The following is a 22,473-nucleotide window of genomic DNA, read 5'->3' on the forward strand; positions in this document are numbered from 1 at the left end:
AGTTGCCTAAGCGCTGCTGAAGGGCTGGGGAAGAGACAAGGTTCCCACACGTACCACGTCAGCTTGATGTTGCCGACGCGGTGCGGCTCCTCCCCTTCCCCCTCATTTCACAGTGTCCCTTCCTTGCCCCACCCCTCCCTTCCTCATTTGCATGCTAGCTCCTCCCCTCTCCCACATTGCAGGGTTTCCATTCCTAGCCCCACCCCTCCCTTCCTCATTTGCATGCCGGCCCCGCCCTGCACCGGTCCCTGCCGGCCATGTGGGCTGGAGCAGGTCACAGTGCTGCGGGCGGGTGGGCACAGGGAGCGCGGATGCTGGCTTGGAGGGATGCTGCGGCCAGGCCTGTGGGAGATGCTGCTGCTGCTGTGGCTTTCGGGGCGGGAAGCCGGCGCCGCTCCCTCCTCCCCGCATCACCCTGTGCCTGCAGACATCACGCTGGGGGTGGTGAGTCGTGGACCCTGGGGAGGGAGGGACCCCTGTCGCTTGGGCTCAGGCTGCCCCAGGGGAGAGGGAGCAGGGGGGTGTCCCTGTACATCCTGCACCCCCTATAGACTCCCCACATGTCCCCCTGGCTGCTGAGCCCAGGTTTGCAGGTGTGGGAGCATCCTTGAGGCTGCCCAGGTGGCAGGGAGGACACGGCATGGTCAGGCGGCACCTCTTGACCCCCTGCGCCCCCAGGCTGCGGCCAGACTGGACAGGCTGCATGAGCACCCGCTCCTGCCAGCCCACTGGGTGATAAAAAGTTCATGATCCAGCCCCACATTCAAAAAGGTTGGACACCCCTGATATACACGATGCAAATACGCACAAATCAGGGAAAAAATTTAAAAAAAACACCTCAGATATGTTATTGTGGTTGTTTTATTTTTGCTATACGATTTGGGTTTTTTTCCAGTTCTAAGATGGCAACCCCCCTTCCCAAATGGAGTACTGTACTTCCAAAAGTCAGGGGTTAGGGGGCAGGACTTCCAGTTCCAAGATGGCAACTAGGGGGCAGGGTACCTGTCAAAAGATAGGGCTACCCTTGTGGCTCTCCATAGCTCGCCAAAACTCATTACATGGCCCTCCAGCCAAAATAATTGCCTGCCCCTGCTGTAACACGTCCAAGATAAGTTATATCAGTGAGTTGCAAAGAAGGATATTGGAATCCCCAGAGGACATGACAGCAGCCAACACTGGTACTAGGTTGAAGCAAGTGGATACCAAATGGAGAGGCAAGTGGAAGGGATGCTTTCTGCACCCCCGCTCTCTTGTACTTGTCATTTATCTCGCCCCCACACACACTGTTCAGCACTTGACACTGTCCTCTTCCCTGTAGTGCCCAAGGTGCCAAAATAGCTAGGACAAAGAATGATCAAGAGAACAAAAGGGTTTATTTTTGTTTAAATTTCTGCAATTCTCCTGCTATTAAGTAAAGAGCAACAGTGTATTCATAAACTTTGTGTAAGGCCTTTGGGTGCACTTGCATTTATCATGTAGTCCTGAACAGTTAAACGGTAAACCAGGTCTCACATCTTCCATGGTAAGTTACAGAAGAGGGTATGTTTAAGCAAAGGGAGAACTGATTGGTCACTACTAGACTGAGAAGACAGACAGCTGGACTACAGTTTCTACCTCTACCTCTCAGGAGGGTGTGCTAAACAAAATCTGTTCCCCAATCCAGGGGAATAACAAGCTCTGCTCAGACTTGAGAGGTTTAATACACATCAGGTCTAATGGATTAGGACTCAGCCTAGCAGTTTAGTGTGTGCCCAACAGAGGACCTTAAACAGCTGTGTCTAACCTTTTCATGCCAAGGGCCAGACTGCAATACTAAATAGAAAAATCTTTGTACAGGAGGCACAGGCCTTTCCTTTAGCCCCTGGCTTATATTGGCCTAGTCCTCTTCCTGAAGATTATGAGGGCACCAGCTATTATACATACCTCAGAAGATGCAGCAAAGCTGAGGAGATGGGCAGTTGCAAAACCTAAAATACATCTAGGAATAAGACCAATAGATTTTGCCAAACTGCTAGTCAAAGAGTTAAAGATAAATATTTATCATTTTCCAAGGGGGGAAGAGGGGTGGGCAGGGAAGGCAGCAGGGAGGACTGAAATGAAATGCTGGCTGCTATGTTTTTGTGTTTTGTTTTGAACTTTTGGGGAAAGCATTCTTCTGCTGCCAGTGACTGACTACACTGATGCGAAAGCAAGATGAAGAGGCAAATTAGCATGAAGAATTGTGCATCTGAATTTGTGGTGTTCTCACAGTAAGCTGTTAATGGTACCCTCAGCTTGCTTTTGTACCACACTGGAACATTTTAAGCTTATACTTTTTAGTAGAAAATGCTGCTATGTAAAATGTAATATTTTACTAAATTAGAAATTTAAATAAAAGCATTTACTCTAGCACTGTCAGATTTCAATAGAAAGTAAAGAACAAATAACATAAATAGCCTTATTAAAAAAAAAAGTTAGTGTGACTTCTATTTGATCAACCTTTGGTCTTAAATATGTCATGCATTGATATATTCAGATTTCTTCATTATTAAATTGTAAACATATCTTCTGCTATTTGAAATCCAGCCTGAGTTGCTAAAATTAAAATTGAAGAAACAAATCATAGAGTATTTTTACCTTTGTGGCTGCACAAGCGTAACTGTTCAGGTTTCCTATGCAAGTGTCTAACCAGTACATTTTTGCTAAAAGCATTAATTGTGGTTGCACAGTTCCTTTAGACATAAGATTCTCTCTCAAATAACACTTTATACCAACTTTCTTTGCCAACTGAGAGCTCTCTGAAGGCTTAAACATTATGCCGCTGATCAACTCAAACTCATTCATCTGGTTTCACAATATCTTCTCCTCTTCCTTCAACAGTGCCATAGTTCTTTCTTTTACCATTCGGCTCTTTCCTGCTTTTCCTGTTGATCTTCAGTCAAATTCTGTGTTGAATTCACGTAAAGGTCATGTAAAAAAACCCCTTCAAATCATGAGTAAAGCAGAGCATAACCAATTCTGTCTAAAAATTTGTCCTGGTCCATTGGAATTTTCAATTTTTCAACCTTATTGTACAACCAACTGAGGAGAGATTTAAAGTCACAGACTTTTAAATATTTCCACAGGATCCTATGACAAAACTTAGGTTAAAAACACAACAAAATAGTTCACTTGCCTTTGGAAATAAACTTGTTGAACTTGGAGTCATTTCAGAAGGGTTTCAAATGCATCACTGAATTAAACATAAGCAGGTTCAATCATTTTGAAAATTATGAAGGGGAGATAAATAGTATGTGATTTTGAGGGGATGATAGTATAATACAAAACATCATTGGAAGATTTTTCAAAATATCATGTTTTTCATGTAAACGCCTTCTACGTTTGGTAATAGATCATTTGTCTGTATAATTTGCATTTTCAGATTGACAAATGATTTTCACTTTTGACAGTACAACATACACCTATCTGTGTCTAAACACAGGCTGTAGAAGGTAAACATCTATTCTGTCAAGTGGCTGACCTTGGCCTTTGTTATTGGTCATTGCAAAAGCTCCTCTGACCCAAAATTGCCTCTTGCATATCTTAAAAGGTAGAACTGTGTCAGAAAGGCATAATGTGATGCTTGGCAAAAGAATATACTTTCCAGTAGCCTCTCCTGTTATCACTTCTAAGTGTTGTTGTAAAGTTTTCTAGTACTCTGATAAGATCAGAGCAATCTCTGTATGTAGGCCTGGTCCTCTCTCCAATCCTCTTGAGATAAGTAGCACAATTCATCTGCTCTAGCTGTTGCTCTCATGTTACAGTGAAGTTTCAATATTTTAAAACGTTTCCAGAATGGTGACATCTTAAGACAGTTCCTCAGTCAGCAATGTTCACAACTAGTGGGGAACAACAGGTAAAACCAGACTGATATCCAATTCTAATGCTATGACTTTTTGACTTTCCCTCTGAATTGAATTTCAGCATTCATTGTGTCATGCAGGAATCACTCAGTGTGCTATAATATCTAAACAGGAACCACTGGCTGCAGTGTGAATGCAGCTTCCACCCGTAAGGCAGCTGAGCCAAGATTGAGGAACTGGAAGCTGTTTCTGTATTGCTCCCGTTTCTCCCTGTCCTATCTCATCCAGCCTGGCCGTGTCACAGTTCCCCTCCAACTGAAGCTGCGCCCATACCACAGTTTGGGGATGGAGAAGAGAAGCAGCAACAGCGTGGGCACAGCTTCCACCTCCCTGGCCCTGCCATTCCTTCTCGCTGCTAAGCCCCAGCATAGGTAAAGCCCTGCAGCTCCATTGGCCAGACCCAGGGGCTTCATCAGCTGTATGTGGCTGAACCCTGGCATAATGGTTTTTCTAAGGCTGCTGCTGTTATTGTTAATTTCTCACATTTTTTCAGACTTCTTTTTTTTTTGTTGCAGTTTTTGCACTGTGTGCATGTCTATACTCTGTAGTCAAATCATAGAGAACTAGGGCTGGAAGGGACCTCCAGAGGTCATCTACTCCAACACCCTGCCTGAGGCATGATCATCCCTATCCAAACCATCCCATACAATCTATAATCTGAACTCCATGTAAGACTACCCTGACACAACACAGAATTAACACTCTGACTTGCTAAAAGTAAAGTGGGGGAACCACAACAGCCAATGTTCTGCTCCTCTGAAATGTTGTATATATATACTGAAGAGATCCCAGGTAGAGGGCAAAACCCTCCACTACAGAGGAAGGCAAAAACTCCATGGTCTATATCAATCTGACCATGGGGTAAAATTTCTTCCTGACACCAGATATGGCAATCAGACTGACCCTGAACAGATAGGAAAGACCCTCTAGCCAGGAACCTCTGGCTTTGGTTCCAGCAGGAGCACTGGCATGACCAGTCATAATGCCCAGCCTTGGCTGTAACCAACACTCAATGCCTCTGAGGAAGGCTTAAAAACACCCTAACATTTAACAGGAAGAGTGAAAAGTGGGGGGAGGGGGGTAACAACCAGCAAAGCCCACAGAAGAATGGGAAATACCCATGAAATTACATAGGCATAGCTATGCCTAGATCATTCCTAAGCAATGGCTGCCTAACCTCTTCTTGAGCACCTCTAGTGACAGAGAGCCCACAACTTCCCTAAGCACTCTATTCTGCTGCCTCACTATTCTCACAGTGAAGAAATGTTTCTGGATATCCAATCTAAATTGGCCTTGCTGCCCACATTTCTCCAATTTGGCTATGAGAACGCCATGTGAGACCTTGTCAAAAGCCTCGCTGTTTGCTGGCTGCTTGGGTTCAGCTTTTCCTCCTCCAGATGCTCACAAATGACCTTCCTTAGGATATGCTCCAGTAATTTCCCAGATGGTGCAGCTAACTGGTCTGTAGTTCCCTGGGTCCTCCTTTTTGCTTTTTTTTAAGTAGGGTCACTACATTGGCCTGTCTCCAGTACTCTTTCAAACTATATATAAATGTGTAGGTATACAGTAAGTGCAAATACCTCGAAGTGTTCTTGGACCATCTACTCCTTAGGGCAGTGGGGACAAACGTTTTTGGCTGATGTGCCACAAATTAACTCCCTGAATGCCTCCCTCCCTGAATGCCACTCCAAACCCCTTCCCCTGCACAAGCCACTGCTCTTCTTTCTGCTCCCTGCTCTGCACTCCCTGCCTGATCTGCTGCTCTGCTTTCTGTCCCTTCACCTTATCTGCCACTGTGTTGCCTGCCCCCTCTTTAGTCTGCTGCATACTACAGACAGAGGCTGCCTATGCCACAGGATGCCCACCCCTGCTTCAGCACATTAGCATATAAATGCTTATTGAAAATATACTTTTATGTGCTCTGTGCAATTTTAAATAGTCAAGATCAAGTTTTCTTTCAGCGAGCTCTTGTCCTCCAAAAATCCACCACACAAACAATTTATGGGGACAACCTCTGTACAAGTGAAGTGAATTCTTACCAAAACTCAACTTAGTGGAAAAGTTTTCATAATGCTTGCTGAAGTGTAGATTTGATAAAATATGAAAAGGTAGAACTGTGTTGTTAACAAAAAGCCCTTTGAGGTGGGTAACTGTAACAAAAGGGAGCCTTTAAAGCAGGGGTGTCAAAATGCGGTCCATGGGCTGATTCCAGCCCACAGGGACAGAAATTTGGTGGTGGGATGAGCAGTGCTTTTCCCACCACCAAATTTCTGGCTCCACAGGCTGGGTCCAGAGCACAAAGCTATGTGATTTGGCTGTGGAAGGTGAAGATGAGTCCCCAAACCTGTGTACAACATGAACAACCACAAGTCCACCTGACCCTTAATATGCTGCCAGCAAACTGTCCATAATAATAAGAGACTTATTTTCCAAAGATTCTCATTTCAAGACACAATAACTTTGAAGTCTTGTGAAAAACTAGATTACAAAGATACAGTTCAATATGAGGAATGCTCTTGTGATTGGCAGACTGCTGTTATTTTTCAGCTTCTCTGACACTTGCAGAAGATGACAACAAAGGACAACTAATCTTTGCACACAGAAAGTAATCCCAAATTAACCTTTATGCCTACTTGCTGACAGAACATTGCACCTTGGTTTCTTATCTTGAATCCCTTAAAGGGTCTCATGGCACCATGGCTGAGAATCACTACCATAAGACACATATGTTTGTATTTGGCAGTAATCATAGGAAAGTAGGGTTGGAAGGGATCTCACGAAGTCAGCTAGTCATCTCGCTCAAAGCAAGATCACCCTTGACTAATCCCAGCCAAGTGCCTTGAAAAGTTCCAAGGACAGATATACATTTGAAAACTACCAAGGATGGATTTACCTCAATTTCTCTAGGTAGCATGTTCCAACGCTTGACTAGGAAAGTTCCTCCTAATCTCCAAACGAAATGTCCCTTGCTGTAGCTTTAGGCAATTTGATCCTAGTCCTGTCCCCTATGGCCACAAAGAAAAGCCCATCACCACTGTCTCTGTAATCTCTTTCCAAACTGTCTGCATACTGCTTGAAGTGCAGGGCCCAAAACTGGACACAGTACTCCAGGTGAGGCCTCACCAGTGCTGAACAGAGCAAGAGAATCACTTCCCTTAATCTGCAAGTGACACTCCAGTATGCTGCTGGCTTTTTTTTTTTTTTTTTTTTGCACACTGTCAATACACAGAGCTTCTCTTTCACTAATACTTCAGGAGTTATGTAAACCATAATCAGGCTGTTTATTAGTCATTCATTTTCCTGCAAGTAAATCCCATTGTATTTCCTTCCTGTGAGTCAGAACTCAGTGACAGTATTGCATCTGGCCTCTGTTGTACTTTTTTTCATTTCTATGAAGCTTTTAGAAGTGTCCTTTTATTCCTTAATGACAAAAAAAATCTTGCAACCTAGAGTTGTGGAACCCAAACACCAGCGTGCATTTTGGTATTTTCAAGCTTGTGCTACTGGTACTTTGCTGGCCACCCTCATTACAAGCACTTCTTTCCCTCTTTTAATCAGGATTACAGAGCAGTACACAGTATCTATTGGACAGTCAGTAAGTTTTCATAAAAATACAACTACCTTTCCTGGACTCCTTCCCCCCTCAGACTAGCCTCCCAACAGATCCTTGTCCCCCATGACATCACCCTTGTTGCTCTCCCTTCTGACCCTAACCCAGGTCCCCTCTGACCCCAAGTCAAACTAACTTGAACGCAGACAAGTTATTTTTTCTACTGTCATTCTCCGTTTTTCTGAAAGAAGAAATGGTTTAAGGCAGGGCAGTTCAACTGGCAGCCTGCAGGCCACTTGGATCCCATGAGCTCTTACCTGAGCACAGCCTCCCTCAATCACTCCAACTACAACTGTGCCTGGGACCACTGGGCTCCCACTCCTGTGCCCACCGCTGAGTGCAGGGCAGTGCCGCCTATGAAACTACAGGGCATGCAGACCCTGGCTCCTCAGAAGATGGACAGCCCTGGTTTAGGAAGGGAGACAATTCCTACCTACTACAACAGCAAGAAAGATGACAAGGGAAAACCATAAAGGAGCAAATGCCCTGCATCAGGATATTCACAAGACTCTATATTAAAGAGATTTCCACAACAAACAGTTCACATGGTAAAACAGAAAAAATTGGAAAGTTCAATAAGAAATTGAGACAAATTCTCAAAATTTAAGCTTTTCAGCAGTCATGACAACAGCCAAAAAAGGGGGAAAAATACCCAGTGGGCTATGAAAGGGCAAGGTCACCCCCCTCTCTTTATGATTGCCAGATATGCTTCTAACTTCAGCTGAAATTGTGAACAATGTGGCCCTTTCTGCATGAAAGAACTGCTTATTTTATATTATAGAGAAACAGGGCTACCTCCAGATGTCATCCAACCCAACCCTCTACTCAGACCCTTTCCAGATAAGTGTTTATCCAACCTGTTCTTAAATGTCCAAGGATGGGGAATTCACAACCCCTCTGGGCACTTTGTTCTAACCTACAAGGTGAGAAAGTTCTTACTAATATTCAAACTACATTTCCCTTATTTCAATTTAATGAAATGTGCTCTTTCATTTCTTATATCCTGTAACATAAACCTGAAAAGAACTCAAAATTAGCAAATCAAGTTGTATGAAAAAAAATCTTTTGTCTATTCAAAACTTCCTAATATTTTAACACCTATGAATGAATGTAAAAAGTAACTTGCCAAACTGATTATCTGGAAATACTGTTAGTTCAAATCAATTTATCGTATCAAATATATTTCAATTATCAATGCATGATAAGCAGCTAGTGGAAGGGAAATGTACCTATTTTCATTTCCTTGTTTATTTTTGGATCTTTTTAAGGAAAAGGAATAAAGAAACAATATTCAGACCTGTGGGATAGATTTTTCCCCTTTCATGGTTCACATATCACATCATCAGTGATATTCTTGACCTCTCTTCCTCTGACAGAGGAGCAGCAGTAGCAAAGCAGCACTCTTCTTGAATCCAGTTTCTCAATGTTTTCTAAATTAGGAAGTTTGGCAGAACATTATTCTTCTCTCAAAGAGTAGAGAGAGGATGCTGCAGGACCTTATCTATTTCACTTCCCGTGATCTACATATAAAAGGTACAGGTCCAAATCAGGATTGCTCAACCTCCAGCCTGTGGTCCTGTGTCATCTGGCCCACAAGGCTCCTCCACACAGACCCAGAAATTTGGTGGCTGGAGAGCCAGTGGCACTGGGGCCTGTATGCCAGCCCAGGCAGGAGTGGTGCTGTGCCCAGTGCCCAATCCCAGCATGGAGGGTGCTGAGAGGGGGCAGTGTGAGGCCCCAGATCCCAATCCTGGTGTGGGAGGCTGGGAGGGGGCAGTAATACCAGCTCCCTGGGACCCAATATTAGTGCACTGGGGTAGTGCTGCCTGCTAGGCCTGTGCTAAGTGGCTAGTATTTGCTTCAGATTCGTATTCAGTCAATTCAGAGGACAGTGATTCGAATCACTGCCCTGAATCGATTCTAAAATAGGTTTAGAAGAAGATATGTTCAACTGACATAATGAGAGAGTACTTCAACACCCCCATCAGCATTCAGGCAAGTAGTTCTTTGCCAAAAACAGGTTCCTACTGTTAGGTCCATAAATTCCTCCCTGTATACTCAAGGCTTAGTTAGACTTGAGTAGGTATAAACATTCATTCTGGACTTCCAGCAAAGCAGAATTGATTTCCTAATTTGAACTGCTTCAGAAACTCTGCCATATAAAGATTTCTAGAAGAATAACAAAAGGCAATATATTCTATACAGAATGCCTCAGAACTTACTCTCTATCTCAAAGCAATATAAATAAAAGCATGTCCATTTCTAAAGAGGATAGTATATTTTGGTCCTTGAACTTCAGGAAAACCACAAGTACAAAATGGTAGTACTGATAATGTGATAACAATTAAGTGCAGCACACACTTTTATATCAAAGGAAGAAAATAGACACAACCCAAAAAAGTGTTCAGTCTTGGATTTGCTTGGGATACAGCAGTATAAGCAAACCTGAGTAGTAAATAAGGGGGAGTTGAAGGATTTGAGAATGAATTTGTGAGGCTTTGTCCTTTTACATATAGTCATACACTTAATACATATTGTGCTAGCAAGCAACGGATCAATTCTTATGACCTGCAATGCATGCTATATGCTTCCTGCCTGAAGCCAGAAGAAAATTCACTTGTATAAAGTAAAATTTCGTGGTTGTACAGGAAGAAAATATATATGGATATGTAATGACATTTGGGAACAGAGACACTGAGTAGTTGCATAACCAGGTAAAGAAGCATGACAATCTCATATTCAAGAAAGGAATGTTCAGTAAAGAAACCACAAAGAAGGTTAGCAGTTCATAATTAGTATTTATTTTATGGAAATAAGGTATATTTTTCTATTAGTGAAGTGTTAATTACTGGGACAGTCTAGGAATTGTGGTGGTATATTCTCTATTGGAAGTCTAAAGCAAAATTGCATTCCCCCCCCAAAAAAGATACATTTCAGTTCAACTACAACAAGTGAATTTGAAGCACAAATTTGTTTTATGGAAGTTCTGTGGCATATATATACTTGATCAGACTAGATGATCACCCACCTTCTCACCTTAAAAATCTATGAATACCAGGCAATATTTGCCTGCTGATCACCATAAAGTAGAAAAAAAACATTTCCGAAGATGCTAGCAACTGCAGTGTTCTCAAAATTTGTGTAAAAAACAATCTCTATTCTTTTGTGAAAGAACAAGATTACCTTAAAGACAAATCCCAAAGCAAAGAGCAAACTGACTGATCACATTTCTTTACAGAAGATTCAAATTGGTAGTAAGTCTACCTGGGGTTTACCATAAAATGAGTAATTAGTTCCAAAAGAAAAATGCCTTCTTCATCTCATTAACTCTCAACAGTAGCAAGATTTTTGCACCAATGTCAGGGACAGGTAAATACTTTATGGAAAAACAAAAGAATGAACAAATCTGACATGTAACAAAACAGACAAGTTCTCAGAAGAACCTTCCTTCTTGCATTTTCTCTGCTACTGGAAATATCTTAGGAAGAATTGGATAACATAGATGGTAAGTAACAGTAAGGTGCGGAAGAAGATGACAGACATCAGAACACCTCTTACTGTCAGCCCTAACTCCTCATTAAGATCTCATTCAGAGCATAAAAAACTTTAATACGAAAGAATGTCTCTAGCGCACACAGCTCCATAATGTGACCATCACAGACTTCAATATCACAATCTAAACACATTTTGGTTTGTAAATTAAATAAATAAATAAATAGGTACTCTTTTTTAAGTTGTCATATTGCAAATGTCAAGTATCCTACTTAGCAAAAACAAGCAGAGATACCTCAAAGAAGTTTAGAAGTCTCTAAAAGCATCTTAGTCAACTTTTTTAGTGACTAGGGACTCAGGGCAGGGGAGTGGGTATAGAGAGATGGAGGCTGGGAGCTGCAGGTAATCCAGGCTCAGCTGGGCCTGTTCCACACTCCATTTCCCCCCTTTCTCCATGCATCCCCTCCTCCACTCTAAGTCCCTGGCACACAGCTGGATCAGGCAGGAGCCATGCCAGCTGTGCCCATGTGGCCCAAGGCAGTGGACAGGAATATAGTGCAGCACTGGCCCAGCCACGTGTCAGAGACCCAGGGCAGGGGAGGGGGTGCAGGAAGAAAGGGGGAACATAAAGTTAGGATCCCCTAACCTTTGTGCTCTCTGCCCTTAGAGAGAAGGGAGAAGCAATTATTTGGGCTGGAGGGTCACTGAGGAAATGATGATGAGCTGTTGCAGGGGAGGTGGGGGGCGCTGCTGACCCAGCCCATGACAGCTCACCAGAATGCCCTAAGTGGCCCTCCGGCCCAAACAACTGTCCACCCCTATTGACAAGGGTGCCATGGAATGTTAGCATTGTTAGGTGTGCAAACACAATTCACAAGATAAACCCAGGGAGTTTAAATAGTATTGTATAGCATTAAAAATATGCTGACCTAATGTGGTCCTTCTGAGCTCTTTGCAACAGAAGATTTGCTGTTATTTTTCCATAATAAAAATTGAGTGAAAACTAGAAGCTGCCATTTTCCAAGAGGTACCTGGAGTCTATCAAGGGGTACCTCAAGTCTAAAAAAGGCTAAGAATCACTGATCTATGACAGGGGTGCTCATCCTCCAGCCTGCTAGCCAAGTGCTGGCTGCAGAGCCATTGCATCTGGCCCACCAGACTCCCCACATCAGAAATTACAGCAGCAGGGAAATGGTAGCAGATAACATAGACACCCTCTTCCCTGCCAAATTCCCAAACCCCAAGCTCCCCATAACTAGATTAGAGCCAGGCCACACCACTCCCTCCCTCCCTCAAAGGGGCCCAGTTGGGTCCAGGTTGCGTCCTCACCCACTGCACCTTCCCTGAGCACCAGATTGGGACCACTGGCCAGATCCAGCCCACAGATGGCTTGGGCACTGCTCATCTGGTCCACTGGCCAAAAAGGTTGAGCACTGAGCACCACTGGTCTTCGACAATGAGTGGTTTAGGGCAACAGCACCAGAAAGTGCTGTAAGATCCTTTTAAAGGTGCCTTGGGGTGCTGTGCAGTATTAGCACTATTAGGTGTGTACATGATTCACAAGATAAACTCAGAGATTTCAAATAGGAATATATATTGTCAAAAGCATTCTGACCTGTTGTGGTGTTTCAGAGTTCTTTGCAACAGAAGAATTGAGCTATTAGTTTTCCACAGTCAAGCAACAAATAAAAGCTAAGAGCTCTCCCCTGACAGAGGATACCCCAGGTTTTGGCTCCATGAACAAAGCTAGTGTTTCCAGATGCTTCTGTGTTTAGTTAAACTCAATACAACATTTAGGCCTTGTCAATGGCCAGGTGCTTTATTAAACAAGATGTATTGAAGGACAAGTATTGGCATCTAAAATCAATTCCTACAAGTATTCTGGAAGATAATACGAGGGTAATTCAATTTTACTGGGGCAATGGACATATCTCAGGTGCCCCCATAGATCTCAGAGAAACCCCAGGTTCAGAGTCTAAATAGAAAAATCTATTTAATTACAATAAATCCTATTAAACTGATCTCCTTTAGAAAGGGTGAAATGATCAACTCCAGAGGGCTATAGAGGACATAATGAATTCAGTTTAATTAGGGCATACTCTTAGCTAACTATAATCTATTAATTAGCATTTCTAGTTTTTACATCACATTGCAGTGCTTCACTTACTATTAAATTGCACCCTTCCTTTTTTGGACTAAAGTTACACAATCCCAACACTGCAGTGGTAATTATAGTGGGTGCCTTGAGAACAGAGTCCTGCAATAGTCTTAAGTGTTTAATTAGAGTATGGGGGAAGGGTAGGAAAGAGAATAAAGAAAAACAATATTCTTCAATCGCTACATATGATTTTCATAGTATAACAAACCACTTGAATGTTCCATTCCAAAGGGTTTAAGCTACCAAGGAAGCCAACTGTGTACTATATACCTGTACTCTATTTTCATAAAATGTTCAAATGTTGTAACAAGCATTTGAAGAAAAAAAAATAGGTTTTCTTTTAAGACAAGACATTTTTCTCAACTGTCTTGTTCAGGTGGAATTTCAACCTCTTAATGCCAATGAAAAGTAATGCAAACATAAGTATTTAAGTCTGACAGTTCTGACAGAAGAATCTTGAGATTTCTACAATACTATCCCATTGGTAAAACAGTGTAAAACAGGGGTAGGCAAAGTCCTGGGCTTCCACGGAGACCAACCCAAGCAACACTTGCAGGTTGTGTGGCTGGGCAGGGAGCTGCTCCAGAGCTGGAGATGGGATTTTGCGGCAGGGATTTTGAGTCAGGGCAGAGCCACAATCTGCTACCTGCATACCCTGCAGGGGTGTGCAGGCAGGAAATCACACCTCTGCTCCAGTGGGCATGTGGGCAGTGGATCATGGCTCTGCCCAGGCTCAGGAACACACCGTCACCACCACAAAATCCCAGCTTCAGCCCCGAAGCAGTTCCCCACCACCACTGCTTGGGATGGTTCCTGTGGAAGCCCCAGCCCTACACTGTCATAGCCCTACGCTGTCATTTTTTGGGGTCTCCAAAAAAACTAGCTGCAGCAACACAGGCAGGAGCTGCTGGGAAATGGAGTCCAGCTACTGGCCAGATCCCCCATTTTGCCCAACCTGGTGTAAAAGATAAGAACTGAGGTTTCATTTTGCTGGTATGTCAGTTCAACCAGTAGACAAACTTTACAGTTGCCTGAACATTAAATATTAAAAAATAAGTTTTTTTCTATTTACTTCACTTTTCCTTCTTTGATATTTATCAATCCAATAATACACAAACCGTGTCATATTGGGATACTGAACTTTCACAAATTGCATGTTTTCATGCATACTATCACACATTAGGAGTAATGCTATGGACCAGTATGACAAACTCTGTTTTGCCCTATGCTTAAATAATATGTTGATTTTTTTCCCCTAAACAGTTATTCAAGTCAGCAGAAAATAAGATTAAAAAAATAATCTCAGGTGATTTCCAAGGTAACAAATGCTTACAGTATGTCAAATGAATGGATTTTACTGAATCATTCAGGTCTTGTGTGATTTCAAATATGAAATCATTCATCTGGAAGCAGAGAGTAATGCAACTTTAAAATGTGCCAATGCCATTGCTTTATTTTTTTGTGACAACTTCTTCCTATGCCCATCTTCCAAGACCAAAAGTGAAGATTGCCTAAAGGAATGAATATATAAATAGAACTACAAGGTATTGCCACATCTTAACTATGGCAATCACTTACTTCAGACAATCAGAGACGGACAAATAAAAGTCAACCCAGACTTAGGTGCAACTTTTGAGACTGTATGTTGAGACTTAATCACACAGTTCTCAACATCCTGAATAACTTCCTGAACACAATGCTGACCACTGAGGAAGGCTAGGAGAAAATTCTAGGCTCCTAAACTACAAAGAATCAGGTCTTCACCCAATTTGCTTAACTGGACAACTGAATGCAACTGTGTGAACTATAGCACAGAAAATTTCAAGTCCAATCTGGCCTACTAAATCAAAAGCTAATAGTTGTTCATGCTTGTGCTTAACCACACTTACTGGTTGTAGCTGTGTTGGTCTAAGGACATAGGCAGACAAGGGTCTTTGGGTAAATCTGGTATTTTTTATTATACCAACTAAACTAGTTGGAAAAAATTCTTCTTTGCAAGCTTTCAGGTGTTTGTATCCAAAAACTTGCAAAGAAGAAGTTTTCCAACTATTTTAGTTGGTCTGACAGAAGATATCAGATTTACCCAAAGAACCTTGTCTGCCAATCACACTTGTAACAGTTTGGTTCACTATGGGTGTGTCTACAAGTGCATTTATGCTGGCTTAAATTTACTGCACAGTAAGTGGGAATAGGTTGGCATCTACAAGTGCAGGAGTTAAAGCACATTAACGCTAATTTTAGTCCCAAATCAGGCCCCACACACAGTGTTACAGCACAGTAAGGCATCTACATGTGCAGTACTGTGCAGTAACTAATCAGCCATAAATTTGATACCTACTTGATAAAGGTATCAAATTTTTGCTCAAGTTGGTATGAGTCGCTATATTTACTGCACAGTATGGGCATGCACTTGTAGACATGCACCTGTACTGCACAGTAATTGCGGTTACCGAGCATAAATGCACACGTATAGATGGCAAAGCAGGGTGGCACCTTAGAGAATTCGTAAGTTAGTCAATGAGGTGCCATCCTGCCCTGCCTTCCTTCAGCCTAACACAGTTAACTCTCTCTCTCTACTTTGGGTAAATATGGACAGATTTTGTTCTCAAGTTAAACCTATATCTATGTCATAAAACACAATATAAAAAAAGACTCAAAAGCCATATTTTGTAAAACAGAAGCTTGAGAGAGACAAAAAGTTATGTCTACTAGAAGGTTAAAATAACGCCTCTAGTCTTCTAGGGCACTCCAGCCTGGTCTACACACCATAGGTACATCCAGATGAGCAAGCACATGCCTCTTGCAGCATCTGAAAGCTGTTTGAGATGCTGCAAGAGGCACGGTCGGGAACAAAAAAAATGTTTCCCGCACTTCAAATTTGCAGCATTGGGGCAAAACTAGACCCCTGGATATCCAGAGGTCAAAAAATACCCCGGGCAAAAAAAGCAGGGCAGGGCATGGGGCACTAAGGCAACTGGAGACTCAGGTCCTCCACCGAGACACTCTGGTAGACAGCCAGAGCATCTTGATGGCTGGTCCTCACCCCAATGCTGAAGCATGCTGACTGTCCATGCAGGGCAAGCAGCGTGCCAGCCAGAGTTAGCTGGACCTGGGCTCTATGCCACTACAGCAGAGGGTGGCAGAGGCTGGAGGAGGGGGGAGGGGACCATGGGAGGGACCTCTGCTGGCCTCGCCCACTCCCCCAGCCTGGCCCCATCCCCCACCTGCCCCCCCGGATCACTTTTCCCACCCGGCCTCATCCCCTGCCTGCCCCCGGATCACTGCCCCACCTGGCCTCATTCCCCGCCTGCACCCCCAAGCTCCCTGCATTGCTTGGGAACCTGACTTTTAAAGAAAAATCAACTAACTGGTTAGATTACATGACATAAGAGTAAAACAGCTACCCATGCTCAGAGTCAGGAAATCTTTTGGTATACACTAAAATTGGGTTAAATACATCACTCTCACAGGGTTGGTAATGACAGCTAGTAATCCAGTCATTTATCACCAGTATTTAGCCACTTTTAATTATTCTCCATGCCATATTGGAATATAATAAAGACCTTTTTTGACATTTGTAATGAAGATATATGATAAAAATCTCAAGTGCAAATTGTATGCACCCTGGCTTGAGAATTACATAATATAGATAAATGCTAAATGTACACTTTCTTACTACAAAAATTCAGAGTGCTTGCTATATAAGAATTACATAATTATAAGGGAATAAAATAGTCTGTTAAAGAATGTTGCTCTTGCATGCACTCACTGCCAACATAAAAGATAATTCTGCATAATGGAATAATTAATCACCTATGTCTTGTTGAGCCAAGAAAAGCTGAAGAGTATTCAATGCTTTGTGAGCATCAGCTGGCTTGACAGGTGCTATGGAGGACATAGTTCAGTACCTCTAAAGCCATCTAATTATGAGGAACAAATTCAATTCTGATTTAGTATGCCTCCCCAGCTGGAGGCCAAGGGATGTTCATTTGGAAACGACTAAGTATGCTTTAACAGATGATGGATTAGCCAAAGTGTTCTGTGTACAACTCAACAGGAATCTGGTCAGGATTCAGTGCACCACATAATAAGACCATAGTGACTATTTTTCCCAGCAATTAATTAAGCAGATTCCAATATAACTTCTTTTCAGCAAACACCACTTTGGTTTGAAAAACAGCACTCACTTATTCCCTTCACGTGGAAAAATCCCCAACAATTCTATCAGTGTCTAAGCAGGGGGTGGAACCCAATATTAACTTCCAGTGCAAAATAGAAACCCATGCAAGTCCCACTTTCCTCCACCAACTACATAACTCCCTTCCTTCCCCCTTCACATAAAGATCTTAGATGACTAACCTGGTTTTCATCTTGTAAAACTCTATACTGCTCCTTCCAAATAGTGATTTTGGAAGCTTCATCTTTTCTTAGTGCTCTTTCCTTCTTTAGCTCAGGACTCCAGAAGGTCTTGATGCTGTTCATGGAGGAGCTCAGCTTGCTTTCTTTCACCTCCACATCCTTGCGCAGCAGATCATTTTCCCGCAATACCTCTTTGAGCTGTGTCTGCAGATCCATTATAGTATTATCCCTGGCCTGGCGCAGCGAGTGAGGCACAGTGGATGCCATGCTCACTGGAGGAAGGTGATGCTCTCCAAATGCAATAGTATCACTGGCAACACCACTACTGGCAATGTTAGGGCTGCTACCCATTGCAGTCATTCTCACACCATAAGGCAGCCGTCCGCCAGATCGACCAAGAGTCATGGTACTTTTAGGGGTGTCTGCACCCACGTTCTCATGGTCACTGAGATACATAGGGCCAGATGTGGCATAGGCAGCATTTAAGGATTGAATATTTTCCATGGAAAGTGTCTTCCCACTGCCACCTCCAGTACTGCTTCCAGAGCTCCCACCAGTGCTGTTGGTTCGACGATGACCCAGGCGTGGTGATCGTGGCAACCTTGGCGAACGCCCTGGACTCTGGTTGCTTGGTTCAACCTTACCAACGGACCGAGCGCTTCCATACATGGCTGAACAGGTGGTGTGAGGTGACTATATAAAGCAGAAAGGAGAGATCCTGTGAGGCTTTTCTGTGGTTGAAAGTCAGTTTAAGGCCAATCACAATTTATTGCAGATCCAGTTGTCCATTTCTGAAGTCATGTACTCATGGTGTTTGAGCTCGTATCTGTATCAATTAAAGCAACACAAATTAAATATCCATTTTCTCAAAATACATCAGTTTTTATCCCACACCTTCAATTAGTGCTCCATTTCTCTAATATGCTCCCAGCTAGTTGTCATGCTCAAAAATGCAATTTACAAATAGTTTTCAAAACCAGAAAATTTGAAACTCAGGTAATTTTTATTCCTTCTCTACTTTGCCATTTATATTGCTATAGGCACAGCCTGAACCAGAACAGCCTAATTTTTCCCCTTGCAAACACGACTTCAATCCTCATCTGCAGCTTATGCCTGGAATTTAAACTTTATAATTAAGATGAAGGACCTGCTCAGTAGACAAAATTCTTCCCTATGTAAGAATACTACGCTTCCGAGTCTTCAGTCCCAATGGTTGTGAAAACCCTCCCATAGTTGCAAATGTAATATACACTAATGCAGTGTTTTCTTAAGTCTACTGGTAGACAGCTCCAGTCCTATTAACACTCCTAAAACTGTCTTATTTTTTACTGCTGCCATTTACATTAAGTAGTCAACAGCAAAACTGACAAGACCATAGCACTTTTAATTTCTGTTGCTACCAGCAAAGTTCTAAGTAGCAAACGGTACAGATATTAGCTCTATTATGCTATAAAAGACCCAAATATGAAGCTTGAGAGAGTCTTGTCCTCATTTCTACCCGCTTACTCATGTAAATATATCTCTACTTCATATCTTCAAGTCTATCCATTTAGCACAAAGGGGAAAAAAGAAAAAAAAACAATGCCCTTTCATCCTTTCAAAATGCATCATAAAGTTCAAGTGTTTTCACACACATTAGACAGAGCTAATAAAAATAGAATCCCTGAATAAAGTGCAGGGAGAGCACTCTGATATGAATCACAGCCCCTCTCCTGTCACATGAATTGGAGTGAAATTAAGCTGATGTCTCATTTGTGCACTTTCACTAGCTACTGTCTCATCCTTTCCCTTGTGTCAGCTTTTGCCAGTAAATGTGGTCCTCTGGCTGTGTCACTAGCAAAATTGCCCAGATCTATACGAGTGTGTGTCTATGACTAGGTGAGTAAAGTGAATTTAAAAAAAACTGATGGAAAATATTAAAAAGAAAGAACAGTGTTGAAAGAGACAGTAAAAATGGGTAGAGAAACAAATAAGTGAATCAGAAGACCCAATATGGAGAAAAATACTGGGACCACGGGCAACTGGTGCCTCCCAAGTCTGGGGGGGGGCACCAGCCAGCCGATCGCCAAAAGAGGGGGGAGGGGATCCCCCAACAGCCAATCACCGAACCAGTGGCGAAACCAGAAATGTGCTTCTGATTCTGGTTGGCGCTTCCAGAGGGTGCATGGCTGAGTGCAAGGGGTGCACGTGCACCTGCGTGCACCCCCTACATGTCGCCAGTGATTGGGACAACAGCAGAGAGAGGACAAATACTGAAGACAAAGAAAATATACATAACAAGCTGTAAAAATTGAGTAAAGAAAGAAAAATATAAAGAGTCCCATTTTTAAATGTATGAAATATAAACAAACATAGCACAGAAACCAAAAGCTGCTATCAACTCAGCAGCAGCTACAAGAGGCTGAAACTGGACTCTGCCCCAGATGAATGCTAGCCCCAGAGAAGGGAGAGAAGTAGCGCCATCAGCAGCCATTTTAGCGTGTCCATGCTTCTATTTCAGTGTAGAAACTGCCTTCCCCGCTTAAGACATACAGGTTTCCCTTAATTTATGCAGTACACGCATGCCCAGAAAGCTGCACATAAATCTAATTCGCATAAAGGGAACTCAGTTTACAATGTAAAAAATAGGGATACATTCTCACAACAGTGAGGGAGGGAGGGAGTAAGGCTGGGTCTAGGGAAGGGGCAGTGGGAGGGGTGCAGCGCAGCCCATCAGCCGCTCCTGGGGCTGCAGCAGAGAGCAAAGCAGAGGAAACCAAGTGGATGCAGGGTGTGGGACGAGGGGGCACAGCTCTTGCTGCTACGTGCACCCCGGGAGGGCTGTGGCTGGGGGGCTGCGCCACACACTTCCCGGGGGGCGCATGCCCCCGGATCTGCACGTGGGAGGAGAGCAGGCTGCTGCGGCAGACTGGAGCCAGCAGCAGCACTGGGCTCTTCCCTACGCTCAGGGCAGGCTGCAGCAATGGGAGGGGGGCTGCTGCCACCCCAAAATTTGCCATAGCTCCCACCCCAACCTGCCCTCCCAGCACTGCCACCAAGTGCCAGAAAGAGCCCGATGCCACTGCCAGCCCCAGCCTGCTCTCCTCCCACACGCAGATCCACGGGCATGTGCCCCCAGAGAAGAGTCCAGCAGTCCCCCAGCCCACAGCCCTGCCAGGGTGTGCTTCACAGCAAGACCCCACCCCTGTTCCATCCCACACCCTGCACCCAGTTTCCTCTGCTCCCTGCTGCAGCCCCGGGAGTGGCCAACAGGCTGCACCGCACCCCTCTTCCTACCACTTCCCCTATAGATTTACCTGATTGTACCCCAGGCCTCCACTTCTCCCCATTCACCCCACCCCCTGATGCAGTGGCCCCGGGAGCAGCCGACACCACCTGCCTGCACCACAGCATGATGTAGCCCAGGGGCTGGGGTGAGTGGGGACAAGCGGAGCCCTGGACCTGATGGCATAGGAGTGAATTTACCTCGCATATAACAAATCTGGGGTATAAAAAGGGGTCATCTCATAAGAGCGAGTTTGCACATACAGAACCCACATAAATCGAGGGAAACTGGTACATCCCACTTCAGGGAGCTAATTTTTTAGGGTAATATGCATGTGGTATGCAGATAAATATAGTATTGCTAAAATGCTGAATTCAGAACTGGTTCCATCCATACTGAAGTGTTTTCTTACCTAAATCTTTTCTTGAAGTGGTCAAAATATATCTAGGTAGTTGGAAAAGAGCTGATCTTAGTAAACTACTGGCTACACAGGAGGAGACAGAGAGAGAGAAGACATGGAAAGGCTTATCTACCTCTATGTGAGCCAGCTGCCAGTGCTTTGGTCAGCCTAATTGTAACGGTCAATATGCTACACTCCAGATCTTGAACACTGGCAAACAGACCATTTTTTCTTTTAGAAGAAATGAATTGGAAGTCAGCTTAAGTCATTCTCAAACTAATCTCATAGTGTCTAAATGATTAGTTTGCTAAAAGCAACTCCACCTCACTGGGCATGAAAAACAGATAACACATAATTGCCAAAACAAAAGTGCATTCACTGATGGCTTGTGTACATGGAGACTCTCAGGAAAGACTGTCTGAAATAACAGGGGGGAGAATTTAAAGCTTATGAGTGAAATAGCACTGAACTCCAGTAGCACACTAATTCTGAATTTAAGCATCCCTAATTAGGTTTAGCTTAATTCAACTGAAGGGTACTATGTATTTTGTTCTATGCATTTCAATTTAACAGAATACTTAATCTCAGCTTAGTTGCTTAAAAGTGTATATAATATCTAATGCAGTGAAAAGCATGGCAACACTGATACAAGTACAAAATTGGAAAGTAAAACAGCATCAACTAAATCCTTACATTTCTGAATAATGAATTTGAAATCAGCACAACAAAACAAAAATCTTTTGGTGGACTGTTATATAAATCATGACTCCAGAAGGCACAGTTAAATACAGATTCAAAAAACTGCTCTCTTTGCTTTAGCCAGCATTTTGTCAAACTATTAATAGCTTCTTTAGAGAATGAATGTCATGTCCTTGACAGAAAAGTAACTTCCCAAGTAGCTGAAGGCAGCTGGTCCCACACAATCTTCTATATTAAAACGATGTGCTAATCTACCATGCAAACAGATTTATACTTTTACACCTTAAGTGAAAATAAGGCACATGTCAATTCAGCTCTCAGTACTGCTTAGTAGATAGACAAACCCTCCTTGTCACTCAAGGGAATTAAGTTACCTTAACCATAGATATCAACAACTAAATCAGAACCTGGTGCTCAGTTAAGACTTTGTGGGGAGCCACTGGAAGTTTGTTTTTATTTTTAAATGAGAAAACATAACGTGCAAAGAAGTTCTTTAGGAACTGCGCTACATCCCTTCCTCATATTATATTGTCATAAACTCAAAATCAATGTTGAACAAGTCCCTGAAGATTGGGAGCCTCTCAATATTTCTAGAATTTTAAGTTTTCA

At 43.1% G+C, this 22,473-nt stretch overlaps 1 protein-coding gene across 1 annotated transcript in view; it reads right to left on the minus strand.

Moving 5' to 3' along the window:
* The window catches only part of ERC1 (ELKS/RAB6-interacting/CAST family member 1), a 479,524-nt gene extending 461,201 nt beyond the window's left edge, over positions 1-18,323 (minus strand). Inside the window, exon 1 of the mRNA XM_006019448.3 lies at positions 17,501-18,323. Within this exon, the coding sequence (XP_006019510.1) occupies positions 17,501-18,169 (669 nt within the window). The 5' untranslated portion in view covers positions 18,170-18,323. The remainder of the gene's footprint in view (positions 1-17,500) is intronic.
* Between the last annotated feature and the right edge of the window lie 4,150 nt (positions 18,324-22,473).

Source organism: Alligator sinensis, unplaced genomic scaffold (genome assembly GCF_000455745.1).
Source record: "Alligator sinensis unplaced genomic scaffold, ASM45574v1 scaffold87_1, whole genome shotgun sequence".
Classification (NCBI taxonomy): Eukaryota; Metazoa; Chordata; order Crocodylia; family Alligatoridae; genus Alligator; species Alligator sinensis.